General features: G+C 45.7%; 1 protein-coding gene across 2 annotated transcripts in view; it reads left to right on the top strand.

Moving 5' to 3' along the window:
* The window catches only part of SLCO2B1 (solute carrier organic anion transporter family member 2B1), a 100156-nt gene that overhangs the window by 41627 nt on the left and 34865 nt on the right, over positions 1–23664 (top strand). For both annotated transcript variants that reach the window (XM_065596365.1, XM_065596369.1), the window contains 2 exons: positions 2946–3076; positions 13826–13934. In XM_065596365.1, coding sequence (XP_065452437.1) covers positions 2946–3076; positions 13826–13934 — 240 coding nt within the window. The remainder of the gene's footprint in view (positions 1–2945; positions 3077–13825; positions 13935–23664) is intronic.

Below are 23664 nucleotides of genomic sequence, written 5' to 3'. Positions count from 1 at the left end.
AAGGAGTGGAGGAGAGAAAGAAAAGAGACATGGAATGTGCAGAAAGACAGGGTAACTGAGGAAGGGGGAGAGGCAGGGGGGAAAGGAGACCAAAAACAAGGAGAAGAGACAAAGATCAGGGAGAGATCCTTAGAGGCCTTTAAAGTCCTTGAAGCCTTTCCAGTTTCATTTGTCCTGCGCTATGTTAGGAGAGCATTTGTGGGATTCACTGGGCATAGGAAAGATCTCTAACACTTTGGTAATGTCAGCCTGTCAGCAAATGTAAAACTAGAGACTACCACAGAAGGTAGGGAGGGGCAATGAAGATCCACCCTGACAGAAACAGCCTTGTTTGCCAGTCAGCACAGAGTTGTAACAGGGATGAGCACTGTGGAAAAGCCTAAGAACAAAATTGATGCTGCTGTCTCAAGAAGAGCAGGCTCGGGCACCAGGGAGGGCAGCAGCCCCGGGGAGGGGCTGAACAACTGGTTGTCAATCTAAAAAGGATGGCAAGATGGGCAGGGATGGTGTCCCTAGCTTCCGTTTGCCAGAAGCAGGGAATGGGCGACAGGGAATGGATCACATGATGATTCATTTTTTTAATCGCGATGAATTTTTTTGAGTTAATTGCGTGAAGTAACTGTGATTAATCGATAGCCCTAGTTGGAAATAAACATACTTAGTCCATTCAAAACAGTTTTTTAGCATAAGTATTTAACATATATTTTAAGGGACCATTCAAGATGAAGTGGCCCAGTAGCACCTGATTGTCAATAACAGATTTCTTGGTGTCTCTACTGGATCTGTGAAGGGAAGTGTGGTGATCCATGGGTTTCTTATGTGTTAACTACTTATGCTAAATAATCTGTTCCACCTTGTATTTACCCGTGACACTCTGGGTACCTTTCCCAGACCTGAAGAAGATCTCCGCGTAGCTTGAAAGTTTGTCCCTCTCACCAACAGACGTTGGTCCAATCAAACATATTACCTCACACAGATCGTCTTTTCGATTTATATAACAGCTTTTGCTCCGATGGACCCTCAAACTCTGCACAATCCACAGATACCTCATATCACAGAAGCAACTATCTCTGGCATGAAGGTAGCAGCCAACTGACATGCAGCAGGCTACTCACCGTGGGGCGAAGGGAAATCTGGGTCAGGGACACTGGACAAACTCTTAGTCTTAAGAAAACTGCCCTGGGATTGTTAATGTCAGTGCAGAGCAAACAAAGCCCCAGTTTTAAAGTCTGCAGCAAAAGGTCCTGAAGCAGTAAGTGGCTTGGTACTCGACTTCCCTGCCTCACCATGTTGAAGGGATGGATTGACCTGGGCAGGATCTGTGGTCCCAGGGGCTCTGCAAACCTGATGCTTAGATCTTCTACGGGCTGGTCCACACTAACCCCCCACTTCGAACTAAGATATGCAACTTCAGCTACGTGAATAACGTACCTGAAGTCGAAGTACCTTAGTTCGAACTTACCACGGGTCCAGACGCGGCAGGCAGGTTCCCCCGTCGACTGCGTGTACTCCTCTCGCGGAGCAGGAGTACCGGCATCGATGGTGAGCACTTCCGGGATCGATCCAGGATCGATTTATCGCGTCTAGACGAGATGTGATAAATCGATCCCAGAAGATCGATTGCTTACCGCCGGACCTGGAGGTAAGCATAGACGTCCCCTAAGTCATCCCCTTAGACTAAAGCTAAGTGAGGAATATGTCTGAGTAACTGGAGTTAGAGCTCCCTCTACCTGTGCTGTCTTCAGATAGGAATGTAATTGGCTATTGGGTGGGAGGGAAAGGGGGAAGCTCAGAAAGTGGTGGCAGTAGTAGGTAGTCATGCAGAAATACGGCTAACCCAATCTCATGATTCTTGGCTAAACCTTGTCCATGTGGGATTCCGGAAGGAATTTTAACCCCCACATACGGCACTGCACAACTGGCTATGTGCATTGTTGGGGTAGGAGGTTATTACATCACAGTTGTGTAAGAGATGCTGTTCACTTCTCCTTTAGGACTAGTTTCCTAGAAGTAGGCTTAAAATTAATATCTAACCGCAGGAATTCCATGATCCGTAGAAATATTTCCTGGTTTAAACTCATCGTATTGAGAAATTGCATCCTGACTTCTGAAGATCATGTTTTATTTAGGCCAACTACCCTTCGCACAGTGTATGTAATCTTTGGCAGGGTGCTGCTCTTACTTCATGGGAAAGGGAAAAAAAAAATTCCAGATGTTCTGTCTGGTCATGCAACCAGGGGGATAATGGTCATTCGAACTAGAGGAAAAAGCAGAGGGGGAGGAAGAGATGGAAGTTACCAAAGGATTTTGTAAAATTGGTCAATTTGGCCTGTATGTTGGAGATGACTTAAAAGGGAGTGTTGTATAGGGTGACCAGATGTCCTGATTTTATAGGGACAGTCCTGATTTTTGGGTCCTTTTCTTATATAGGCTCCTATTACCCCCGACTCAGTCTCGATTTTTCACATTTGCTGTCTGGTCACCCTAGTGTTGTCTAACTGTTTAGACTAGCAGAATGGGAGTGTGGTTTCCTGGGTCCTACTCCTGGCTTGACCACTGAGAGTAGCCACGTTATTAAAGCCAAAATATTCAAACTTGGGTGCCTAAAATCAGATGCTTAAATTAACATTTATTATTTAGTGGATTTCTAGCTGCCTTTAATGCTATTTAGCAGGTGGAAGCAAGGAAGAGATTCAGCATGATGTGATCGGTCAGCTCTCCATGGGCCACCAGCAAATGTTCTGCGGACCTCCAGGGATCCACAGCCCCCAGCGTGGGAGCCACTGCTCTGGAGCACTGAGCAAAATTCATTTGTTAGGGACAGATGGAGACATCCAATAGAACCTATTTCCTGCAGTCAGAGGGGTAGAGGTGGAGACAGTGGTGGCCCTCACTTCTTCCCGTCATCTGTGTTTCTATTTTGTGTTTATTTGCTTGTATTTCAGAGGAAGTTCAGCTCACTAACAAAGATCCTCGATGGGTTGGAGCCTGGTGGCTCGGCTTCCTGGTCGCAGCCACTCTCGTGGCCTTATCTGCCATCCCTTATTTCTTCTTCCCAAAAGAAATGCCTAAAGAGGTAAGAACAGGAATGGAGACAGGCAAGGTCAGCTGCACAAATCGTTCAGCTGGTTTAAACAATTAAGTTCTCTTAGCTCCCATGGCAGGTGGGTTCACTCTAGATTGGGGTGTGAGGGGATGATGGTCTCAGTGAGAATTTCCTGAGGCTGGTTGGGCGATGGAGTGATGCTGAAGTGGGATAAGGTATAGAATATCAATATGCTGTGACGAGATGTTATAAATGTGCTGTTGTACACATGCCACCTCTCTCTCTCTCTCTCCCCTCTCTGCTTCCCTTGTGGGCCACCTGCCTTCTAGAGATGACTGTCAGCTGTGAAGTTTGTATCCAGATTCAAACTTCTTGAAAGTACAAAGAGCTTCTGACAGATGTTCTGATTTGAACTCTTCTCTAGTGTCTGCAGCCCTTATTAGCTCAGATCTGATAACCAAGCAGAGTCCAGCCTGGTCAGTACTTTGGTAAAAGACTACCAAGAAAAACCCAGAGTGCTGCTGACAGTTTAGTAGGTGGCACTCTTCCCTCTCCAGAGGTTCAAAAAACAATGGTATTGAATCCTTATTCTATTCTATTCTATTCTATTCTGTATAGGTTCTTATACCATGCTCATCCCTGTAGTATCTGAGTGCCTTCCAGTAGTGTGTTAAGCAACATGACTACACATCTGTTCCTGACCATGTGACTCATGGTACTTTTCACAAATACTTCCCCAAATTCTACTGTGGATTAGTATATTTTGCTACATAACACGACACATTTTGTTTCAACTGGTGAAGTGATTTTTCATTTCCTGTTGAAGGGGCTAATCCTGCAACCTTTACTCATTTAAGTAGCCCCTTTGAAGTCCATGGGAATACTTCCATGAGCAACCATTGTTCTATCTCACAAGTGACTGCACGTCAGTGGTGGGCATATTATACTTATGCTCATAATATGTAGTCGGAATGGCACTGTGGGACCCTTCTAACTAAAGGGATGTGTTCTAAATGTAAGATATTATACTCATGGTGTTTGAAAATGCCTTTCACGGGCACTTCTGCTGATGAGTCAGCTTCTCAGTTGTACAGTTCTTTCCCCAAGATCTCTTTCCTCTACCATCCTCAACCAGGCTGAGACTGGTATAGTAGTGTCCCTCTTGTTCCCATCATGTTACTCCCTTTAAATCTTTGACTATCCTTTGGGTTCAGGGACAAATCAGCAGCTGCATCAGAGGCCAGTCTCAGCTATCACCATTTATAAGTGAATTGCCTCCAATGTGCTAGCCCAGAGGAGTGAGAGATTTCAGATTACTCCCTTTTGCTGTTCCTCCTCTTTTTAATGCTCCCAAACCTAAATACATATAACCACTTGAGTGCTGTGCAACATAATGGCTTCATGGAACAATAGGCACTTTCCATGCTGCCCAGTGTTTCAGTAACACTGTCGGGGGTGGTATGGGCCAATGAATAGGGGGGCACTGGATTGAGAGTCAAGCAACTCTGGATCTATTCCAGCTCTGTGACCTTGGGCTCGCTACACTAGCGAGCTCACAGTGGCACAGCTGTACCGATGCACCTGCACCACTGTAAAATCGCTGTCTAGCCACTCTATGCCAACAGGAGAGAGTTCCCCCATGGACATAGTAAACCACCTCAACTAGCAGCGATAACTATAATTGGACTAAATCAGTTATAAAAGAAACCAGGTAATGTGCCCAAAATAGAGTAACACAAGAAGACACTGAAACATCCTCGGTCTATCCACAGTGCTGACACAGCACGGACAGAAACAGCACCTCACTGCCCCACTAATTCTGTGCTCCAATTCTGGGACCAAATTTGGACACTGGTCTTTTCAGGCTTTGTGCCAATTGTTGGTACCCAATGTCCTAATAAGCAGGAAGCCTATCTGTTACCCACACCAACAAGGGAGGAGATATATAGCTAGGCAGATTGAAGGTTCTGCTGATTTTAGGGGCACTAGCACTGCCAGCAGCATTAGCTGCTTTCCAGCCAACTTTGCCTCATGTCCTCCACAGCCCTGGGAGCCAGATGATGACTGACCCTTGCCCAGAAGAGCTAGGGAGGGAAAGGGCTCCCTACACTTTCTCTCCCCTCTAGTAAACCCACAAAAAGTAGACATAATTTAGCCCAATATCTCCTCAGATGAAAAAGACTAATTGGGACATCTTATCTCTCTCCCTGGGGCCAAGGCAGGGTTGTTCTTTGTTGTCCATGTCCTAGGGTTTTCTCCAGCCTCAATTTAAATGACCCAAGTGATGGGATCTAAGTGATGGGAGACTATCCCACAGTCAAATCCATCTCATTTGTCTGATTCTCGGTCTACATTTTCCCTTCGCTGCTTTCATTCCATCTTAGTTATACCCCATGGATCACCATAAATAACACTTTGTCTGAGACAGGGACCATGTTTCCCAACACACTGCCAGTCTATTCATAATAAATAATAGTGCATCCCACCGGTGTTTGTAGACAATCATTTACCTCCTGTAGTCATTCCTTAGTCAAGATAGATTTAGACCCTGATTCTACAAACCCGTAGACGTGATTAATTTTACTCAATCCTATTGAAATCAATTGAACTACTCGTCTACTTAATGTTAAACACATTTGTTAAACACATTGTTTGCAGGGTCGGGGTCATAGTTAGCTTTTTTAATCTTTCCTCAGAAATCAGTCCCTCCAGCCCCTGATCATCATCATCATCATCATCATCTTCTTCTTCGTTTGTTAATCTGTGAACTCCTCCAGTTTGTCAGTATCTTTCTAGTACAGAGGTGCCTGACAGCAATATTCTAGGGGCAGTCACAGCCAAGCTATCAGGATCTCACGCTGAGGAAGGAAAAAGGGGTCTCTGGCAGGAAGGAGGCATGTCAGGTCAGGACTAGACCCCTCCAATAGCTCCAGCTTAGCTTCATCCCCCGCACTGACATAGCACCACCTATTGGCTCATTTGAAATGACGGCGATTGACACATGCCCAGCGTATTTAACACTTAGGGATTAGCTAATGTCCTAAAGTCTGTCCCTGGTCTCCTTATCATTTTCCAATCCAGGTAATTACATTCTGCCTACTAAAACCTTCCCTGTAGTTTCACTTGGGCACCATATTCATCTTCCCTTCCAATGCTAAACTGTGATGTAGTGTTGTTGTTAAATCATTTCCACAGTGCCTGCAATTCATTGGTGAGTAAAGGGAATCCTATATAAGGTTTGAATGTAATGCAGGTTCCCTTTAGATACCAGCATTATATAAATGTAAGGAATTATCCTTATTCCTCATGGGTCATGTACAAGAAATGTCTTGCCTACAACCACCTATTGATTTAAATTTCATTCTCTGACATTTGAAATTATGTGAAACAATCCTGCTATAAAGTGGTACAACAAGTGGATGACACCTTCTCTTACATAAGAACGGCCAGACTGGGTCAGACCAATAGTCCCTCTAGCCCAGAATCCCCCGATCGCCATGAGTTTTCAAAGATGATGGCCAATGGCTCCGCAATCACATCCGCCAACTCCTTTAGCACCCTCGGATGCAGTGCATCCGGCCCCATGGATTTGTGCTCATCCACTTTTTCTAAATAGTCCCAAACCACTTCTTTCTCCACGGAGGGCTGGTCACCTCCTCCCCATACTGTGCTGCCCAGTCCAGCAGTCTGGGAGCTGACCTTGTTTGTGAAGACAGAGGCAAAAAAAGCATTGAGTACGTTAGCTTTTTCCACATCCTCTGTCATTAGGTTGCCTCCCTCATTCAGTAAGGGGCCCACACTTTCCTTGACTTTCTTCTTGTTGCTAACATACCTGAAGAAATCCTTCTTGTTACTCTTAACATCTCTTGCTAGCTGCAACTCCAAGTGCGATTTGGCCTTCCTGATTTCACTCTTGCATGCCTGAGCAATATTGTTATACTCCTCCCTGGTCATTTGTCCAATCTTCCACTTCTTGTAAGCTTCTTTTTTGCATTTAAGGTCAGCAAGGATTTCACTGTTAAGCCAAGCTGGTCGCCTGCCATATTTACTATTCTTTCTACACATCGGGATGGTTTATTCCTGCAACCGCAATAAGGATTCTTCAAAATACAGCCAGCTCTCCTGGACCCCTTTGCCCTTCATGTTATTCTCCCAGGGGATCCTGCCCATCTGTTCCCTGAGGGAGTCAAAGTCTTCTTTTCTGAAGTCCAGGGTCCGTATTCTGCTGCTCTCCTTTCTTCCTTGTGTCAGGATCCTGAACTTGACCATCTCATGGTCACTGCCTCCCAGGTTCCCATCCACTTTTGCTTCCCCTACTAATTCTTCCCTGTTTGTGAGCAGCAGGTCAAGAAAAGCTCTGCCCCTAGTTAGTTCCTCCAGCACTTGCACCAGGAAATTGTCCCCTACTCTTTCCAAAAACTTCCTGGATTGTCTGTGCACCGCTGTATTGCTCTCTCAGCAGATATCAGGGTGATTAAAGTCTTCCATGAGAACCAGGGCCTGAGATCTAGCAACTTCTGTTAGTTGCCGGAAGAAAGCCTCGTCCACCTCATCCCCCTGGTCTGGTGGTCTATAGCAGACTCCGACCACGACATCACCCTTGTTGCTCACACTTCTTAACTTTATCCAAAGACTCTCAGGTTTTTCTGCAGTTTCATACCGGAGCTCTGAGCAGTCATACTCCTCTCTTACATACAACGCAACTCCCCCACCTTTTCTGCCCTGCCTGTCCTTCCTGAACAGTTTATATCCATCCATGACAGTACTCCAGTCATGTGAGTTATCCCACCAAGTCTCTGTTATTCCAATCGCATCATAGTTCTCTGACTGTACCAGGACTTCCAGTTCTTCCTGCTTGTTTCCCAGGCTTCTTGCATTTGTGTATAGGCACTTAAGATAACTCATCGATCGTCCCTCTTTCTCAGTATGAGACAAGAGTCCTCCCCTCTTGCACTCTCCTGCTCGTGTTTCCTCCCGGTATCCCATTTCCCCACTTACCTCAGGGCTTTAGTCTCCTTCCCCCGGTGAACCTAGTTTAAAGCCCTCCTCACTAGGTTAGCCAGCCTGCTTGCGAGTTGTGACATTTCCTCTCTTGCCATGCAGCATTCCATCAGCAGTGCCCATCTCTTCGTATTGCTGGCATGTCACAGCCCCCGGCTCTGCATGCAGCGTTCCATCCGCCTCACATTTCCGGTGTGAAGTGCCCTGACTCCTCGTGGGGCATTTAATCGCTGTTACAATGTACAGGCCTGCATTAGAAACTTCACAGTCAGGCTCCCTGTCAGTGCCACAGTGGGGATAACATCAACAGAAGTAACACAAGTGACTGGGCACTCAATTGGTAGATTAGACAGAATATGTAGCAAAGCTCTGCAGTATGGGCTAAAGGAGAGAAACTTGCCCTAAAACTTTAGAGCCTGATTTCTAGCGGCGCTTCCAGCTTCACATGAGGTCAGGGGGAGCTACTATTAATTATTATGATTATTCCCATATATGGGTGTCTGATCAGGCCTTTTCCTGACTGCCAAGGTTAGCACAGGGCAATGTCTGGGCTGGTTATTTCATTTACTTTTTTACTTGAAGAAATCTGGATTTTCAACAATGACCCTGTGCTATACAACTGATGGGTGAGCTGCTGAGCCCATATGGTGCCCCACTGAAGTCTATGGGCTCTGCGCAGGTGCAGCAGTCTGCTCTCACGGGGCCAGGCTGGGGGTCTAGCTGCTTGAACCCACAATGTGCTGAGAGCCTCCTAGCACATGCTGAGCCCCCACAACTCCTACCAGCGTCAGTTAGAAGAGTTCAGGAGCAACGAGGACGCCAACAGGAGTCAAGGGTATTCAGCAACTCAGAGTCTGAGTAAATCACAACTTCACCTGGATGTTGCCTCGCCCATTCTGAGGGATCGTAACGGACTTTACTGAGTGCCGAATGGGGAGCACTCTGGAAGAGACACGTGGCCCGTGTTCTGCACCAGCACCGTTATATTGCAGTAGTGTTCAGGAAGTGAAGTGAAGATAACCTCTCTAATTTTTAGCTTGACTGGCTTATGGAACAAAGCCCCTTTAAGGCTCTCTGACGGTTATGCAGCCACTTATATTACCTATTTTTGGTACTTCCAATAAACATGAACAGCTTAAAGGAAAACACTGAGGCAGAATTCTGGAGAGGCTATTCTAAAACCACATCTAAATTGAGCTTGCCAGCATGGGGGAAGGGTTGTCTTGTGATTAAAGTACATGACGAGCAATCAGAAAAGCATTGTCACAGGCTTCCTATCAGACCATGGGCAACTCACTCAACCTTTGTGCCTCAGTTTCCCCATATTCAAAATGGGGGTAACCACACTGGCCTACCTCCTGGGGTTGGGATGTTGTGAGGATTCTTTCATTAATGTTCGTAAGGCACTTGCAGAAGATGTTAGAAATACACTGTATTATTTGAGGAACCAAATTAACAGGGTGTGTTTGTGGCACTAATGTGTGAGCGGCCACGGCACAAGAAGGCAACAGGGATGGATTTGTCTCCGGGTTCAGATTTTCAGCACAAAGTTTTAAAAACAGAAGCAACCAATTGCTAAAAATAATTATCCAGTGTAATATAAATGAGTCCCCTGCAGGTTGGTTGTTTTAATAAAGCACACACAAAAATAAAAAAAGCTAAAGGGGACCAGCATTTGCTGGAGGAGGTATAATGAGCTGTTTGATGGGAGCTTGACCTGCTCATTAACTGAGGAAATTCATTCTGAATTGATTTTTTGTGGCCTGATGGATTTTTATCCCTTATTTATTTAATATTAAAATAGTATCTGTCACCATGTTTTTCACTGAGTCTCAAGGGCTACCTTCTGCACAGCAGGAGAGACCTCAGCAGGAGCTCCAGGTTAAGCAGAGAAAATCTCTCTCTTGCATTCTGGGGGTATTTATATGTTATTTTTTTTCTAGTGCATCCAAATAAAACTAGATGGCAAAGCCTGTGGGTGCTCTCCCTGCAGGTGAAATACCACATAGCTAGGGGCACTATTTTTCTCACCAGAGCCCTATCTTGCTAGCAGACAACTTCCATCTGTTTCCTTTGTGGAAAGGAGACCTGCCTCTTTCTGAACCTAGCTGGACTCAGCTACACCTCATTAACTCAAGCATATATAGGAAGTCTGGGGCTTCCCCCCAGCTATTGTCAGCTCAGTGAGTCCCCCCCAAAAAGACAATCAGAAAACCTGGTCCCAACACCTGCTGGGATTTGACCTCAAGTCCCCACATCACTGTTTGGCTCTGTGGGGTCTCTCTCTAGGGGCATAACTCCAAGCTGAGTGGACCGTGTCTGCAGGGTCTCAAGGAAGGTACCAAAGGGCCAGTATACCTACAACATCCCATTCGCGTAGTATCACAGAGTGGCACAGCATGAGCCTCTCAGTTAGCTTAAGCTAAAGGAAGTCCAGCCTGGTCGTGTCTCCCTAAGGCTTCCTGGTGGAACACCCTGATACTCCGGAAGTGGTGCTGGTGGTTCCATAGATGGCAATCTTCCTTCTGAGTAACTCATAGAACCATTGAATCGTAGAACCATAGGGTTTACAAGGAACTGCAAGGGTCATCTAGTCTGACATGGGACAGATTCAGGAATAAGTTTATCTGTAGAAAGCGGGGAAGGAGATGGGATTTGCCTCTGAAGATGTCTGAGGAGCTGAACTCACAGTCCGGCTCATCAGATACCATCACCATCTGACATACCACCTATAGGTTGCTGGCTGGGAGGTGGCAGTGTGTCCGACTGGCAATGCTGTTTGTGAAAGGAAACACATCCTTCTGAGCAAGAGGACTTCGGAGGGAGGGGGGAAGAAATCATAGTAGATGGGGCTATAACGAAGAACCATTGATGGGAAGAACCAAGATGGACCCAACTGTGGTTTCTGTACAAGTCGATCTACAATCCATGCTATATATGCTCTGCAGAATGTTATTGAAAAATGACTAGGGCAACAAAAGGAAGTTAACATTACATTTATAGACTTTGCAGCTGCTTTTGCCTCAAAGCATTGATCAGCACTGTGAATACTGCTATGCCAGTATGGGGTGCCTGAGGCCTTCGTTAATGTGCCTGGTGGAGGAACTGTACCATGGTACATTTAGTTGTATGAGGGTCAACAGTTGCATTACAGACTGGTTTTTGATAGAATCAGGATTGTGCTAGGAATACATTATTTAACATTCTAATAGACTATCTGATGCCAAGGCTGATTTAGACCAAAGTAAGAAGTGTGAAATTTAAAGATACGTCTTTAGAAGAACTCGAGTATGCGGATTTTATTGTCTTACTTGGAGAGACTACTAACCAACTACAACCAATGCTGGAAGATCTGTGAAAAACTGCAGAATCTATTGGACTTAAGTTCAGTAGTGATAAAACTGAAGCCATGCACGCCTCCTATAAAATGGAAATGAACAACCTGCCGATGCTACATGTAGATGACAATGACATTGAATGGTTTTATTATATATTGGGAGTCAGGAGTTCTATAACCAAAGAAGTCACACAACGGATTGGCAGCAGGAGGTTCTATAACCAAAGAAGTCACACAACGGATTGGTCTTGTGTCAATGGCATTTCACTGTCTTCAAAGGCCTCTGGGCAGCGAGATGTCTGTGTGAGAACTAAGATACAAGTGTTCAACTTAGTAATGATGACAATCCTGTAATATGGAGAAGAAAAATGGCCACAAGAAAAACACCAGAGAAAGGGAAATGAAACAGTTTTCAGCTTCAAAAGTTGTGGTGTATTCTTAACATCTATTGGTTTGATTTTGTCACAAACAAGGAGATACTTAGATGAGCCCAGTAAGTTGCAGTCTTGCACTCATTCGAAACAAGATGACTACAGTAGTGGGGTCATGTCCAACGTGCACAAGAGGGTATGCTTCTAAGGTTTGTAGAGCTGAGGTTGAAGGAAGTTGACCAAGAGTCAAACCTCATGAGGTTGGAAGATGCAATATTGAGGGATGTAAGAAGCCATTAATCCTCATATATTGACTCTTGTTGAAGGAAGAAGATTTGCAAGGGACTGTTCAAGATGGAAGTCCATTCACTACCACGCCTATATCATAGCCATGAGAATCTGCTGCTGCTACTGGGGTGCAGGGTTAGCATGCATAGATCCAGCTGCAGGATCAGGCCCTAAGTATGGCTTTAGGCATCCAAGTTTTAGACTGATAGACTTTAAGGTCAGAAGGGACCATCGTGATCATCTAGTTTGACCTCCTGCGCACTGCAGGTCACAGAACCTCACCCACCCACTCCTGTAACAGACCCCTAACCTTGGCTGAGTTACTAACATCCTCAAATCATGATTTAAAGACTTCAACTTACAGAGAATTAACTATTTACACTAGTTTAAACCTGCAAGTGAACTGTGCGCCATGCTGCAGAGGATGGCAAAAAAAAAAAAAAATCCCAGGAGTCTCTGCCAGTCTGACCCGGGGGAAAATTCCTTCCCAACCCCAAATATGGTGATCAGTTAGACCATGAGCATGTGGGCTAAACCAGAAAACCAGGTAGATACCTGGGAAAGAATTCTCTGTAGTAACTCAGAGCCCTTCTCATCTAATTTTGAAAAGTTTGGCCTTGGATTTGAAAATCTCTCCTTTCATGGACTGCCTCCCTGTAATGCTTTTAATCATTGTCATTGCCCTTCTCTGGCCCTTGTCTTTTACTGCAGTTAATACATTAACATGACAGTACATTACTGTACACACAGAGAAATATTAGACATTCATTGTACTTCCAGCCTTGGGAGGAATTTGTCAAAGGGATGATGAGAGGTACTGTTAGCTTCTTTGGGGGTTGAATTCTGCCCTGGGTTTAGGTACGCAGCTTCCCTTGACTTCAGCCTCACTCCCAGTCTCACCTGCTTCCATAGGTGCAATACAGCCCCTGGTGAATAAGCCCCATTTCCTATTGGTCACCTCTAAAGCTAATTTTCCTGGATTTCTATATTAATAGAAGTCTGGCACATACTTTACTGTACATATATAATGGCCCAATTTGTTATTTATGAGGTGCTATTCATTACAGTTTGACAGATGAAAGCAGGGAAGGAAAATCCAATTATACCTTTACTGAAAACCTCTGATTAACCTCTCTGAGCACATGGTGGCCTGCAGCTATGGCATCTGAGCTTGTGCTCTTCTGAGCTCTTTTAACCTAAGCAGGAAGGGTGTTAGTGATTTGGTATTTGGCACTCTTCCTGCTAAGCCAGCAATGAACCAGGCCTCCCGCAAGCACGGGGTTATGATTGTTGAGGTGTTGTGGGTTGTAAAACCAAGGTGTCGTGAGCCTTTGTGGTCATTTAGTACCTCCTGACATTTTTCACCTGGGTAGGGGCTTTTTCTTGGTATCCTGGTCAAGTTCAAACAGAGAGAATTGCATTTTGCTGTCTTAAATTCCTCTTGCAGTTTCAATTGGATACAGTATTCTTCACTTCTTGCCCATAACTACTGTATATATTGCTGTTAAACAGCTGCCACATACCATCCCAGAAGTGGCTGCCTCTCCATGGGGGGGTGAAAAGATTCTTATTTAACTTGTAAACTGTTTGAGAGCCTTCTCGAGTGAAACACGGGGCATTCTCTTTATCCCTCTGTGGATGGAATGCTGGGTCATAAATCAGAATGAATGTGTTTTCATTTCTTTAAATAACACAGCTGTGATGCGGCTTGGAGGAGCAAGTGAGTTCAGTAGAACAGCTGTCAGCGTGTCCAGAACTGAAAGTCTCTTTGTCTTTTCTCAGGTGGTGAAAGGGAGCAAGAGTGAAGTTAAGACGAGCAAAGACCTACTGAACCAGCTTAAATCCAAATCGGAAATCTTGCAAAACCTCTCCTTAACCCAGTTCATAAGAAGTAAGTTGGTGTTTTCCCCTCCTTGGAAAGTCTCTGAAGTGACTCCTCTTCTCACCCAAGCATATATCGCCCTCCTAGCAATGAAGAGCTTGCTACTAATATGCACCACCAGTGATAAAAAGTCTCAGGTGGGACTATAACTTGCTCCATGTACACAGCTTGACTCGCAGATGCAGCTTTAGCACATAGCCAGGATGCAGTGTGCTAAAGTTTGCTCTGTAGAGCTGTCGTTGATCTGATAATGCAGAACGTTTACGAATGTATCAAACAAAGTACCTCGCGCCTCCCCGTATTAACCTGAATGACCTATTTCTGCTGTTAGTTCAGCACTTCCTAACAGCGGGCTCTCAACCTCTCACTGCACTGGTGGCCGGCAGGACCTCATGCAAACCAGGAAATGGGGACCCAAGCCTCAAAGCTTGCCACCCCACCCTGATGCAGGGTCCAGCGGGAGCAGAGGGAGCATGCGGGAGTTTTGGCCTAGCACAGGGCCCACAGGGAGAGGGAGGAGCCTGCTGGAACCCTGTCCCAGCACAGGGCTCACAGGGAGTGGAAAGAACCTCCAGGAGCCCCGTCCTAGTGCAGGGCCTGGAGGACTCTGCAGGAGCTGTGTCCTGGCACAGGGCCCAGAGGAGCGGGAGGAGCTTCCAGGAGCTCATGCCTGGCATAGGAGTTGACTCTTGCAACACTGCTGCTGTTGCTCAAAAGTACTAAACTTTCCCCACATGTCTAAAGTCATGCCATCAAGGGGGTTACCTCCGTTCCTTCCTAAAATCCTTAAAGGGAACTATATCTGAAGGACCATGAGCGCATATAGGCTGGGAACAGTCTGCCCCTCCCAGTGCAATAAGTAAAATGGGCTCTGCTTGGAAATAGGATTTCTAGAGGTAAAATTCTGCTGTATAAAATGTCTGTGCCAGGTTATCTTCATCTGTCACAGCTGGCTTGTCTAGAAGTCAGACTTGGCTAATGTACTATGGTGTTCTTAAGTACAGCGAAGGTCTGCAGGTTTCATTCTTGGAGTGTATTCCAATGGGGGTTTTGAAGGAAATAATCCCAACTGTGGCTCTCACTTTAGAAAAATGACTTTCTGATGTTGGCCTCATGTTTGCTTCCTCTGAGTTTCCTAAATCTCATCACTATAATTTGCTGGAAGCCCTGATTTTTATTACCCCCAATGCAGAGCTGACCCAGCCATGGGAAAGCGAGCCGGAGTCTCTTTGTTACACCATTCACTTGCTAGCTCTGTTCTAAATTAAACAAGCAAACTGGGTTTTTTTGATCACCTGTTGCCCTTGTTGCATTATCATTTAGGAATATCTTGTTGCAGCTGGTACACAAAGCAAATTTGCTATGGGAAATGTAAAAATAATTTCCTCTGCTTGATAAAGGTGGGAACAAATTCACCTTTTCTTCACCTGGAGTTGTGAGAGCAGCAGAGCATGGGAGTCAGGACTGCCACCAATCAAGCTCAGGGCCCCATTGTGCCGGATACTGTACAAATACATAGGAAGCCACATTCCCTGTCTCAAAAGAACTTACAAGCTGAAGGCCCGATCCTGCAAATTTTCTGCACATAAATTAATGCTGTATAGTTCCACCATTTTCACTTATTCATCAGTATTGTTATTTATTTTTAATAGTATCTAAAGTCCTCACTCAGGATTGGGGCCCCATTTTGCGAGGGGGCACTGAACAAATATACTGAGGGATATTGTCCCTGCCCCGAAGAGCTTACAATCAAAAATTACACACATTGTGTTAGTGTTTGTATTGCGGTAGCACCAAGGGGCTCCAATCAGAGATCAGGGGCCCACCATGCCAGGCACTGTATATATACATAACAACAAGGTGGTCTCTGCACCAAAGAGTTTGCAATCTAAGTATACGATGAGAGCTAACAGGTGGATACCACAAACAGCCAGGGGAAGTGCAAGGTAACAGTGAGGTGAGACTTTGCAAAATTAGGCCCTAATATACAACCAGCTATAATCCATGAATGTAATAAACAACAGGAGGAAAGGGAAAGGAGGATGAGGGAAACAGTAATAAGATTTCCTATGTGCACAACTAGACAGTAGCCTATTTTCATTTATTTTTCAAAGACACTTGCCTTTTCTGCAATGTTTTTCATCCCTGGCAGGGCCGGCTCCAGGCACCAGCCGACCAAGCACGTGGTTGGGGTGGCACCTTATAAGGGGCGGCCAATGTTGGGGTGGTGGGGGGCACGCGCGGTGTTTTTGTTTTTGTTCGCAGGGCTGCGCTCGAGGGTTTTTTTTTTTGTTTCGGCGGCACGGCGCTGGGGGGGGGGGGGGATTTGGGCGGTCCGGCGCGGCCCAGCGCTGGCACTCCAGGGGTTTGGGCGGCCCGGCGCAGAGCTCCGGGGTGGCGGAGGTTTGGGCGGCCCGGCGCGGCGCTGGGGGGAGAGCAGGGGTGTTGGCCGGTGCGGCGCTCCGGGGGTTTGGGAGGCCTGGCGACGCGCTCGGGTGGGGGGGCAGGTGTTTCGGTGGCCCGGCGAGGCGCTTGGGGGGTTTTGGCGGCCCGGTGCGGCGCTCAGGAGGGTTCGGCGGCCTGGCGCTCCAGGGGGTTTGGGTGGCCCGGCGCGGCAATCGGGCGGGGGGGGGGCGGCCCGGCCCGGCGCTGGGGGGGGGGGGGAGTCGGCGGCGCGGCACTGGGGTGGGGGGTGTTACGGCGGGGCGGCGCTCTTCTTTTTTGCCTGGGGAGGCAAAAAAGTTAGAACCGGCCGTGTCCCCTGGGTATTTCTACTGAAATTTCACATCTTCCTATTTCTGTTTGTTTACAATTCTCTGTTAAGCCTCCACATTCTCTATGGCTGAGACTCTAAGATATATTTAGTATATCTTATACTATATACTTAGTCCTGCCATGATGCAGGGCACTGGACTAGATGACCTCTCAAGGTCCCCTTCCAATCCTATGATTCTATATTCTAAGGTCTTCCAGGTAGAGACCTGACTGTAAAGTGGCTAGTGGTACATAACTAAGAAATAATAACACTTACTAAAGACTGCACTGGAAGTGGCATTCCAGAGCTGTGATGCTGGGCACTCAGTACTGGATTGCATTATTGGTATAGTACTCTAGAGACACAAATAGCCTGCTCATTGTTAGCATTTAACACTGATTTCTAAAAGCAACAATTGCAGCAGCATTCAGTTACAAAGCTTCTGCCCCGTATGTTAAACTATCTGATATTCCTAGACCATGGCTAAATAAGCGCCTTATGCCCTTTTGTCTGGGTTCGATGGGTATCTGCGTTATTTGCCTGCTGCTCTTCATACAAGTACTGTTCTATTGTTCCAGTACAGAATAACTGGCAGCAACGGATATCTCTCTAGGCTCCATGTCCAATGGGATGGTAAGACTATAAGTAGGCAGACCTGGGTGTTTAGGGGTGTGTGTGTGTACTATATAGAGAGATAAAATGTTGATATCCAGTGCCACTTTACATTGGTCAGTCACTTTATATGAGAAAACTCCTATTGACTTCAATGGAACCAGAATTTGGATTTAGATATAAATCTGGAGTAACTCCAGTGAAGTCAATGGTCTCATCCCCAGTTTACCCCAGTGTAACTCAGATTAGAATTTTGCCCCCAGTTTCTATTATTTACCTTATTTATTTTGTTCATTCTTTCTGATGCTAAACTTTATTGTTGTATTGGCTTTAATAGTCTTTTGTGCGCAGCAGCTTATAAAAACAAAATATCTGCAGAATCTCCAGTCTGAATAATCAATAAACTTTTATAAAAAGAAGAACAGGAGTACTTGTGGCACCTTAGAGACTAACAAATTTATTAGAGCATAAGCTTTCGTGGACTACAGCCCACTTCTTGATATGCATCCGAAGAAGTGGGCTGTAGTCCACGAAAGCTTATGCTCTAATAAATTTGTTAGTCTCTAAGGTGCCACAAGTACTCCTGTTCTTCTTTTTGTGGATACAGACTAACACGGCTGTTACTCGTAAACTTTTATACTTCCTGTTGCTGAAAGAGAGGCAGAGTGAAATTTATCTGATGGAGAAAGAAGGGGAAAAAATCCAATTTTTACTCCACGTTGCTGTTTTGACATTTCAATGCAGTAATATAGAAGTTTGGCACGTAATCAGTATCAAGGAAACAGTTGTCATGTCACAAGGTACCAACATTCCACTAAAATCTATGTCAATAATGAAGCTCTGAACACTGTGGATCACTTCTGCTCTCTCGGCTCAATTCTTACCAGCTCACTTAACCTTGATAGGGAACTTGACGCGAGACTCGATAAAGCTTCTGTTACCTTTGGCAAACTTACCTGATGTGTTTGCAATAACAAGTTGCTAACCCTGAAGGCAAAGGTGTCTGTTTATCAGATTTGTGTCCATAGTACCCTCCTTTCAGTTGTGAAAGCTGGGTTACGTACCCCAAGCAGGAGCAGAGATTCAACAGTTTCCACCTCCACTGTCTTAGAAAAATCTTTGGAGTTACTTGGGACCAACAGATCACCAATAACGAGGTCCTTGAGAGAACCAACCTACAGTCTACTCTATGCAGACTATGCTGGCTGGGACACATGGAGGGTATGTCTCAAGATCATCTGCTGAAGGCTGCGCTCTATGTCCAATTTAAGAACTGCCTGCAATGCAGTGGAGGGCCAAAGCTCCAGTACAGCGACGAAGTCAAGAAGGCCTCAAGAAATTCAGCTTTCCCACTGACAACTGGGAAAATCCTGCCCACAATCGCTCAGTTTGGAGAACCCGGGTTAAGACTAGTGCTGACACTGCAGAGAGCCATCAGACAGCCCACAGGCGAGCCAGGAAGCAGAGTGTGCTTCAGCTTCCATTTGGTGAGTGGACCTGTAGCCACTGTAGGAAGGTCTCCTTTCATCTGACATTATGCCTTCTCTCTTTAAAACCAACATGAATGGGAGGTGTGTGAGCAAGTAATCTAAATATAGAGCTAAGAACCTGGAACTTGGAGAATCATAGGAATTAGAGATGGAAAAGACCTATTATGCCCTCTAGTCCATCTTCCTGGAGCCACTACAAGATTGTTCCCTATACTGAATTAGCTAGTGCATTGTTGTTGTTTTCACGCAGCACAAAAAGGCCCTAGTGGCTACTAGCACTTACACAGGAAGGTCACCAATCTAAGTGTCGGTGCTGCTCAGCATGAGAAGGGGTAGCAGCATCAGTACCCGAATGGGGATTTAACACAAGAAGGTTTTCCTGATATTCATTCCAAATTTTCCCTTTTTAATTTAATCCCATTGCTTGTAGTTAGATCCCCAGATACCACACTAAATAATTCCTCTCCCTCCTTAGCGTTTATACTCTGTAAAAATACATATTAATAAATCTACACTCTATAAACATTTTGAAGCTCCAACGTTCTAGGTGTAAGTGCTATGTATTATTTATGGGCCACATCTAGAGGCCATCCTGACCCAGTGTTTACTGAGCCTTTACTCAGGCAAACACCCATTGGCTTCAGTGAGTTCCCTCTGGATTTGGTTCATTATTAATATTAAAGCACTTTCAAAATGGGCTTACAGGCTTTGGCACTGGGATCCCACAGTGACAGGCCTGAGAGATGGCCATTTCCCGGACTGAGCTCACAGATGCCAATTATAGTTAGAAATGTTCTTTTGGAAAGGAAAATATATTTCACAGTGTATTCCCGGTGGAAAGTGCTCTGCCGTCTGTTAGCTTTCACACTGCTGGCCTGAACAGAACAGGAAGAGCTTTCTTTTAAAACTGATGGCTTAAAAAAACCTACTTGGAGCTGAGCCAAACTTTGGGATGATTCCATGTGACACGCAAGTTTATGTTGCAATTCAGCAAAGAATTTGAGTATACGTTTAAGGCCATTTGCTAATTAGCCAAACACTTAAGTGCATGCTTACAGTGCTTCCGTGCTTTGCTGAGTTGGGCCTTAAATTGCTCACTTCAGCTGGAGCAGAAGGAAATGCCCAGATGGGCTGTTCTGTCGATTTAAAAGTTACAAAATGAAAATGACCATTAAAGAACAAATTGTGCTGTCACCTACACCTGTTCAGCCCTGTTGACTTCAGTGAGATTACATGGGTGTACGTGGGAGCAGAATGTGGCCCTAGAGGTCTGATCTTGCACAACCAAAGTCAATAGGATTTTTATCATTGACTTCAGTGAGACCAGAATTGGGCTCTTATTCTCCTAGTCTGGACTCCTCCTCCAGAACCCAATCCTGCAAAGTGCTGAGCTCTCTCAACTCCTCTGGAAGTCACTGGGAGTTGTATGTACTGTGACTCTTCCAGGCTCAGGCCCAATGGGAGAAGATAACGGTTTATAAATATCTGAGGAGTGAATTTCAAGGGTGGGAAGAACTGTTTCTATGTAAGGAATGGGTAAGGAATGGTGTCCCTAGCCTCTGTTTGTCAGAGGGTGGAGATGGATGGCAGGAGAGAGATCACTTGATCATTACCTGTTAGGTAATGCCCCTCTGGGGCACCTGGCATTGGCCACGGTCGGTAGACGGGAAACTGGGCTGGATGGACCTTTGGTCTGACCCAGTATGACCGTTCTTATGTTCTTATGCTCTTAAAGCAGTTAAATGAATAATAACTAGCAATAAGAGGATGAAATGGTGTATGGGAAAAAATTCAGGCAAGGCACTGGGGATGTTTTCAAACAATGAGGTCAGTTACCCAAGGAAAGTTAGCAAAGCTACATCACCAGAATTACTCCAAATTAGAAAAGCCAGAATACAACAGGGAGCAGCCTTGGCTCCTGCGCAGATGGTCTGGATGACATTGGGCTACCTCCTTTCACATTCGTACTCCCATTACAGTGACTGGAACTAGGTCATTTCCATCTCTACTATCTATGGTTCTATTGAGGGATGTTCAGTTCGGTGGGTAGTATTGTGCCCAGGAAATGAAGCATAGTCTGGGGTACAGAGATGGGCAGATATGGGAGGTATTAGCTGCCACATTGAAAATGACAGAGAGTCCAGCCCGAGAGTCCCAGCCAGGACGAAGCAGTTCTCTGACAGGAGAGGCTCATTAAATTCCTGCGGGGCAGGACAAACTGTATCTGTGCCTGGCACTAGGAACAGGTGCACTTAGTGCATGCACCAGGCAGACTGTGCTGAGACGGGGGAAGGGAGCTGAGAACAGATAATGCTCAGAGCATAGCAAAGGCACCTGGGCACTGAGACGAAAGGAGAGGAGGTGAGACCATCCATTGAGATGAATAAAGCATTTCACACCTCTCAGACATATAATTCAGGATTCATTCCTCACCAGGGGGTGTTCTAATTCACATACCACACTGAGGTATGTGGGTCACTTCTTACCCACTTCACCTGCTGCCAATGGGTGTGCAGAGTCCTTGACCCATGCACTAGGCCCAGTTGTGAGGTAGGGACTCTGGAGCTCAACTCTCTTCTCTTTCTCTGCCTACAGCTGGTACACACACTCCTCACAGCTCTATCATCCTTCCCATGGCCCCTACCAGGGTCTTAGAGTGGCCAGGAGGAGGTAGGAGCTGGTATCTGAGCTGAGAGGTGTGTCCAGAAAGTACCTTTATGGCCATCCACAAGTGCCTTTTAATCATGCCCATCTCACCACTTTCTCGTTAAGGCAGAGTTAATCCTGCCCGCCCCTAACCTGTGCCCTTCCAGAATGTTGAGTTCACGTACACTGAAATCTCTGAAAACCAGGAAATAGGGGGAAAGTACACACCATCCCCACCCCACAACCTTAACTCTGACCTCTTTGAGTGATGCCCCAACCTGCCCTGACAGATATTGCAGCACTCTAACCTCCCAGATAATACTAAGGAAAGCAGGGACAGCGTACATGAATGCTGTAGGAGAAACTGTTACAACTTGTCTTCATTAGGCAAACAATTCATTTAGTCGGGCTTAGAGTATGTCTACACTGCAATGTGCCAGCTGACTCGGGCTCATGGAGCTTGGGCTAAGGGGCTATTTAATTGCAGTGTAGATGTTTGGACTTGGGCTGAAGCTCAGATTCTAGGACCCTGAGAGGTGGGAGGGTCCCAGAGCTCAGGCTGCAGCCAGAGTCTGAACATCTACACTGCAATTAAACAGGCCTGTAGCCTGACCCCTACGAGCTCTAATAAGCTGTCACGGGCCAGCCGCATACCCATAGACATACCCATAGTGACCAGGAGTTAGCTACACCTGGCCTACAGCTGACCACTGTGCCTTCTCTGCATCCCAGAGTTGTGAGATGTTACTAGTACAAATCCCCACGGCAAGGATCAACCATTGTGGTCCTCTGCTTGGATGACTTACATAACTCAGTGGCAAAATGAGGGATCCCTGATCCCTAGAAAGGCAGATGCACCTCACCTCATCTGATAGTGTCAGCTTTGGCAATCTAGTCCCCAGACCATTTAACATAGCTACTCCTAACTCTGCGAAGGGCAGTTTTAGTGCCTGGAGAGTCATCACTTTTTTAAGGCCAGAAGGGATCACTGTGATCATCTAGTCTGATCTCCTATGTAACACAGGCCACAAGACTTTCCTGAATTAATTCCTATTTGAACTAGAGCATAGCTTTTAGGAGAAAAATTCCAATCTTGATTAAAAGAATTGCCAGTGATTAAGAAAAATGCTGGCAAATGATGGGTCATAACACAGAATGTGGCATAGTCATCGTCTCTGCTTATTGAAGGGCCTCCCACGCTGACCCACACTTAAAATTTGTTTCTAGTGGCTAGTGCCAACTCCAGGGCTCAGAGTTAAGATTATAGCGTGAGGTGAGGTAGAAGGTCTGTCAAGCATAACATTTCGGGTTCTGTGATGTTATGGTGGTAGAATATGTCTAGCCAAATGGCTTTAGATCCTAGACACACGCCGACTCAGGATGTCAGACCACAGATTGCCCTCATTTTGGAAAAGGTGCCAGACATTTCCCCATCATTTGTGAGTTGCTCAGACTTCCCGAATTCACCGCACACATTTGTTGTGACCCCTGGCATTATTCCCACACATTAAATACTATTATATTATGCTGAAATCAGTAGAAGGAATTAGAGTCCACATCTGGGAAAATCATTTACTGTTTATCTGGAAGGGATCGTCGGGTGTGTGTTTTATTTAGTTGACACAAAAATATACAAAGAGTTGCAAGGAACTTTGCTATTTATAGGGTGGTAGAGGCATGACTGGGACATGAGGTTCCTACTTCGTATGAAAGACGACTTTCACACTGCTGGACTGAACAGAACGGGAAATTGCACTGTTGCCCAGGGTGGGTGTTATCCATTTTTTCTGATTCCCCGGTGGAGGGGATTGTTTGTTCTGGTGCCTGGGCTGTGCAAGTGAAACTATTTTCTTCTCTGAATTCCAGAGCAAGGATGCAACGCCTAGGGCGTTCATCTTAGTTTTTCTTGTCTGTAACCAAAACTGTACTTTTTTATGATCAAAAGGAAAAGATGCCGGAATTGCAGCAGCAGTGAACAAGGAAATAAACCTTTTACAACTTCACAGCTGCTTTCTGAGTTCATTATAACAGATTTCAAAGTAGCAGCCATGTTAGTCTGTATCCGTAAAAAGAACAGGAGTACTTGTGGCACTTTAGAGACAAATTTATTAGAGCATAAGCTTTCGTGGACTACAGCCCACTTCTTCGGATGCATACAGAGTCCCTGCAGGAAGCCCAAGGAAAGGAAATGCAGAGGCAAATTTTGCATGGGCTGTGTGTGTCTACAGCAGCCTGT

This window comes from Chrysemys picta, chromosome 1, assembly GCF_011386835.1.
Source record: "Chrysemys picta bellii isolate R12L10 chromosome 1, ASM1138683v2, whole genome shotgun sequence".
Classification (NCBI taxonomy): Eukaryota; Metazoa; Chordata; order Testudines; family Emydidae; genus Chrysemys; species Chrysemys picta.
Note: the sequence above shows the minus strand (reverse complement) of the source record. Positions and strands in the feature narration are given on the sequence as shown.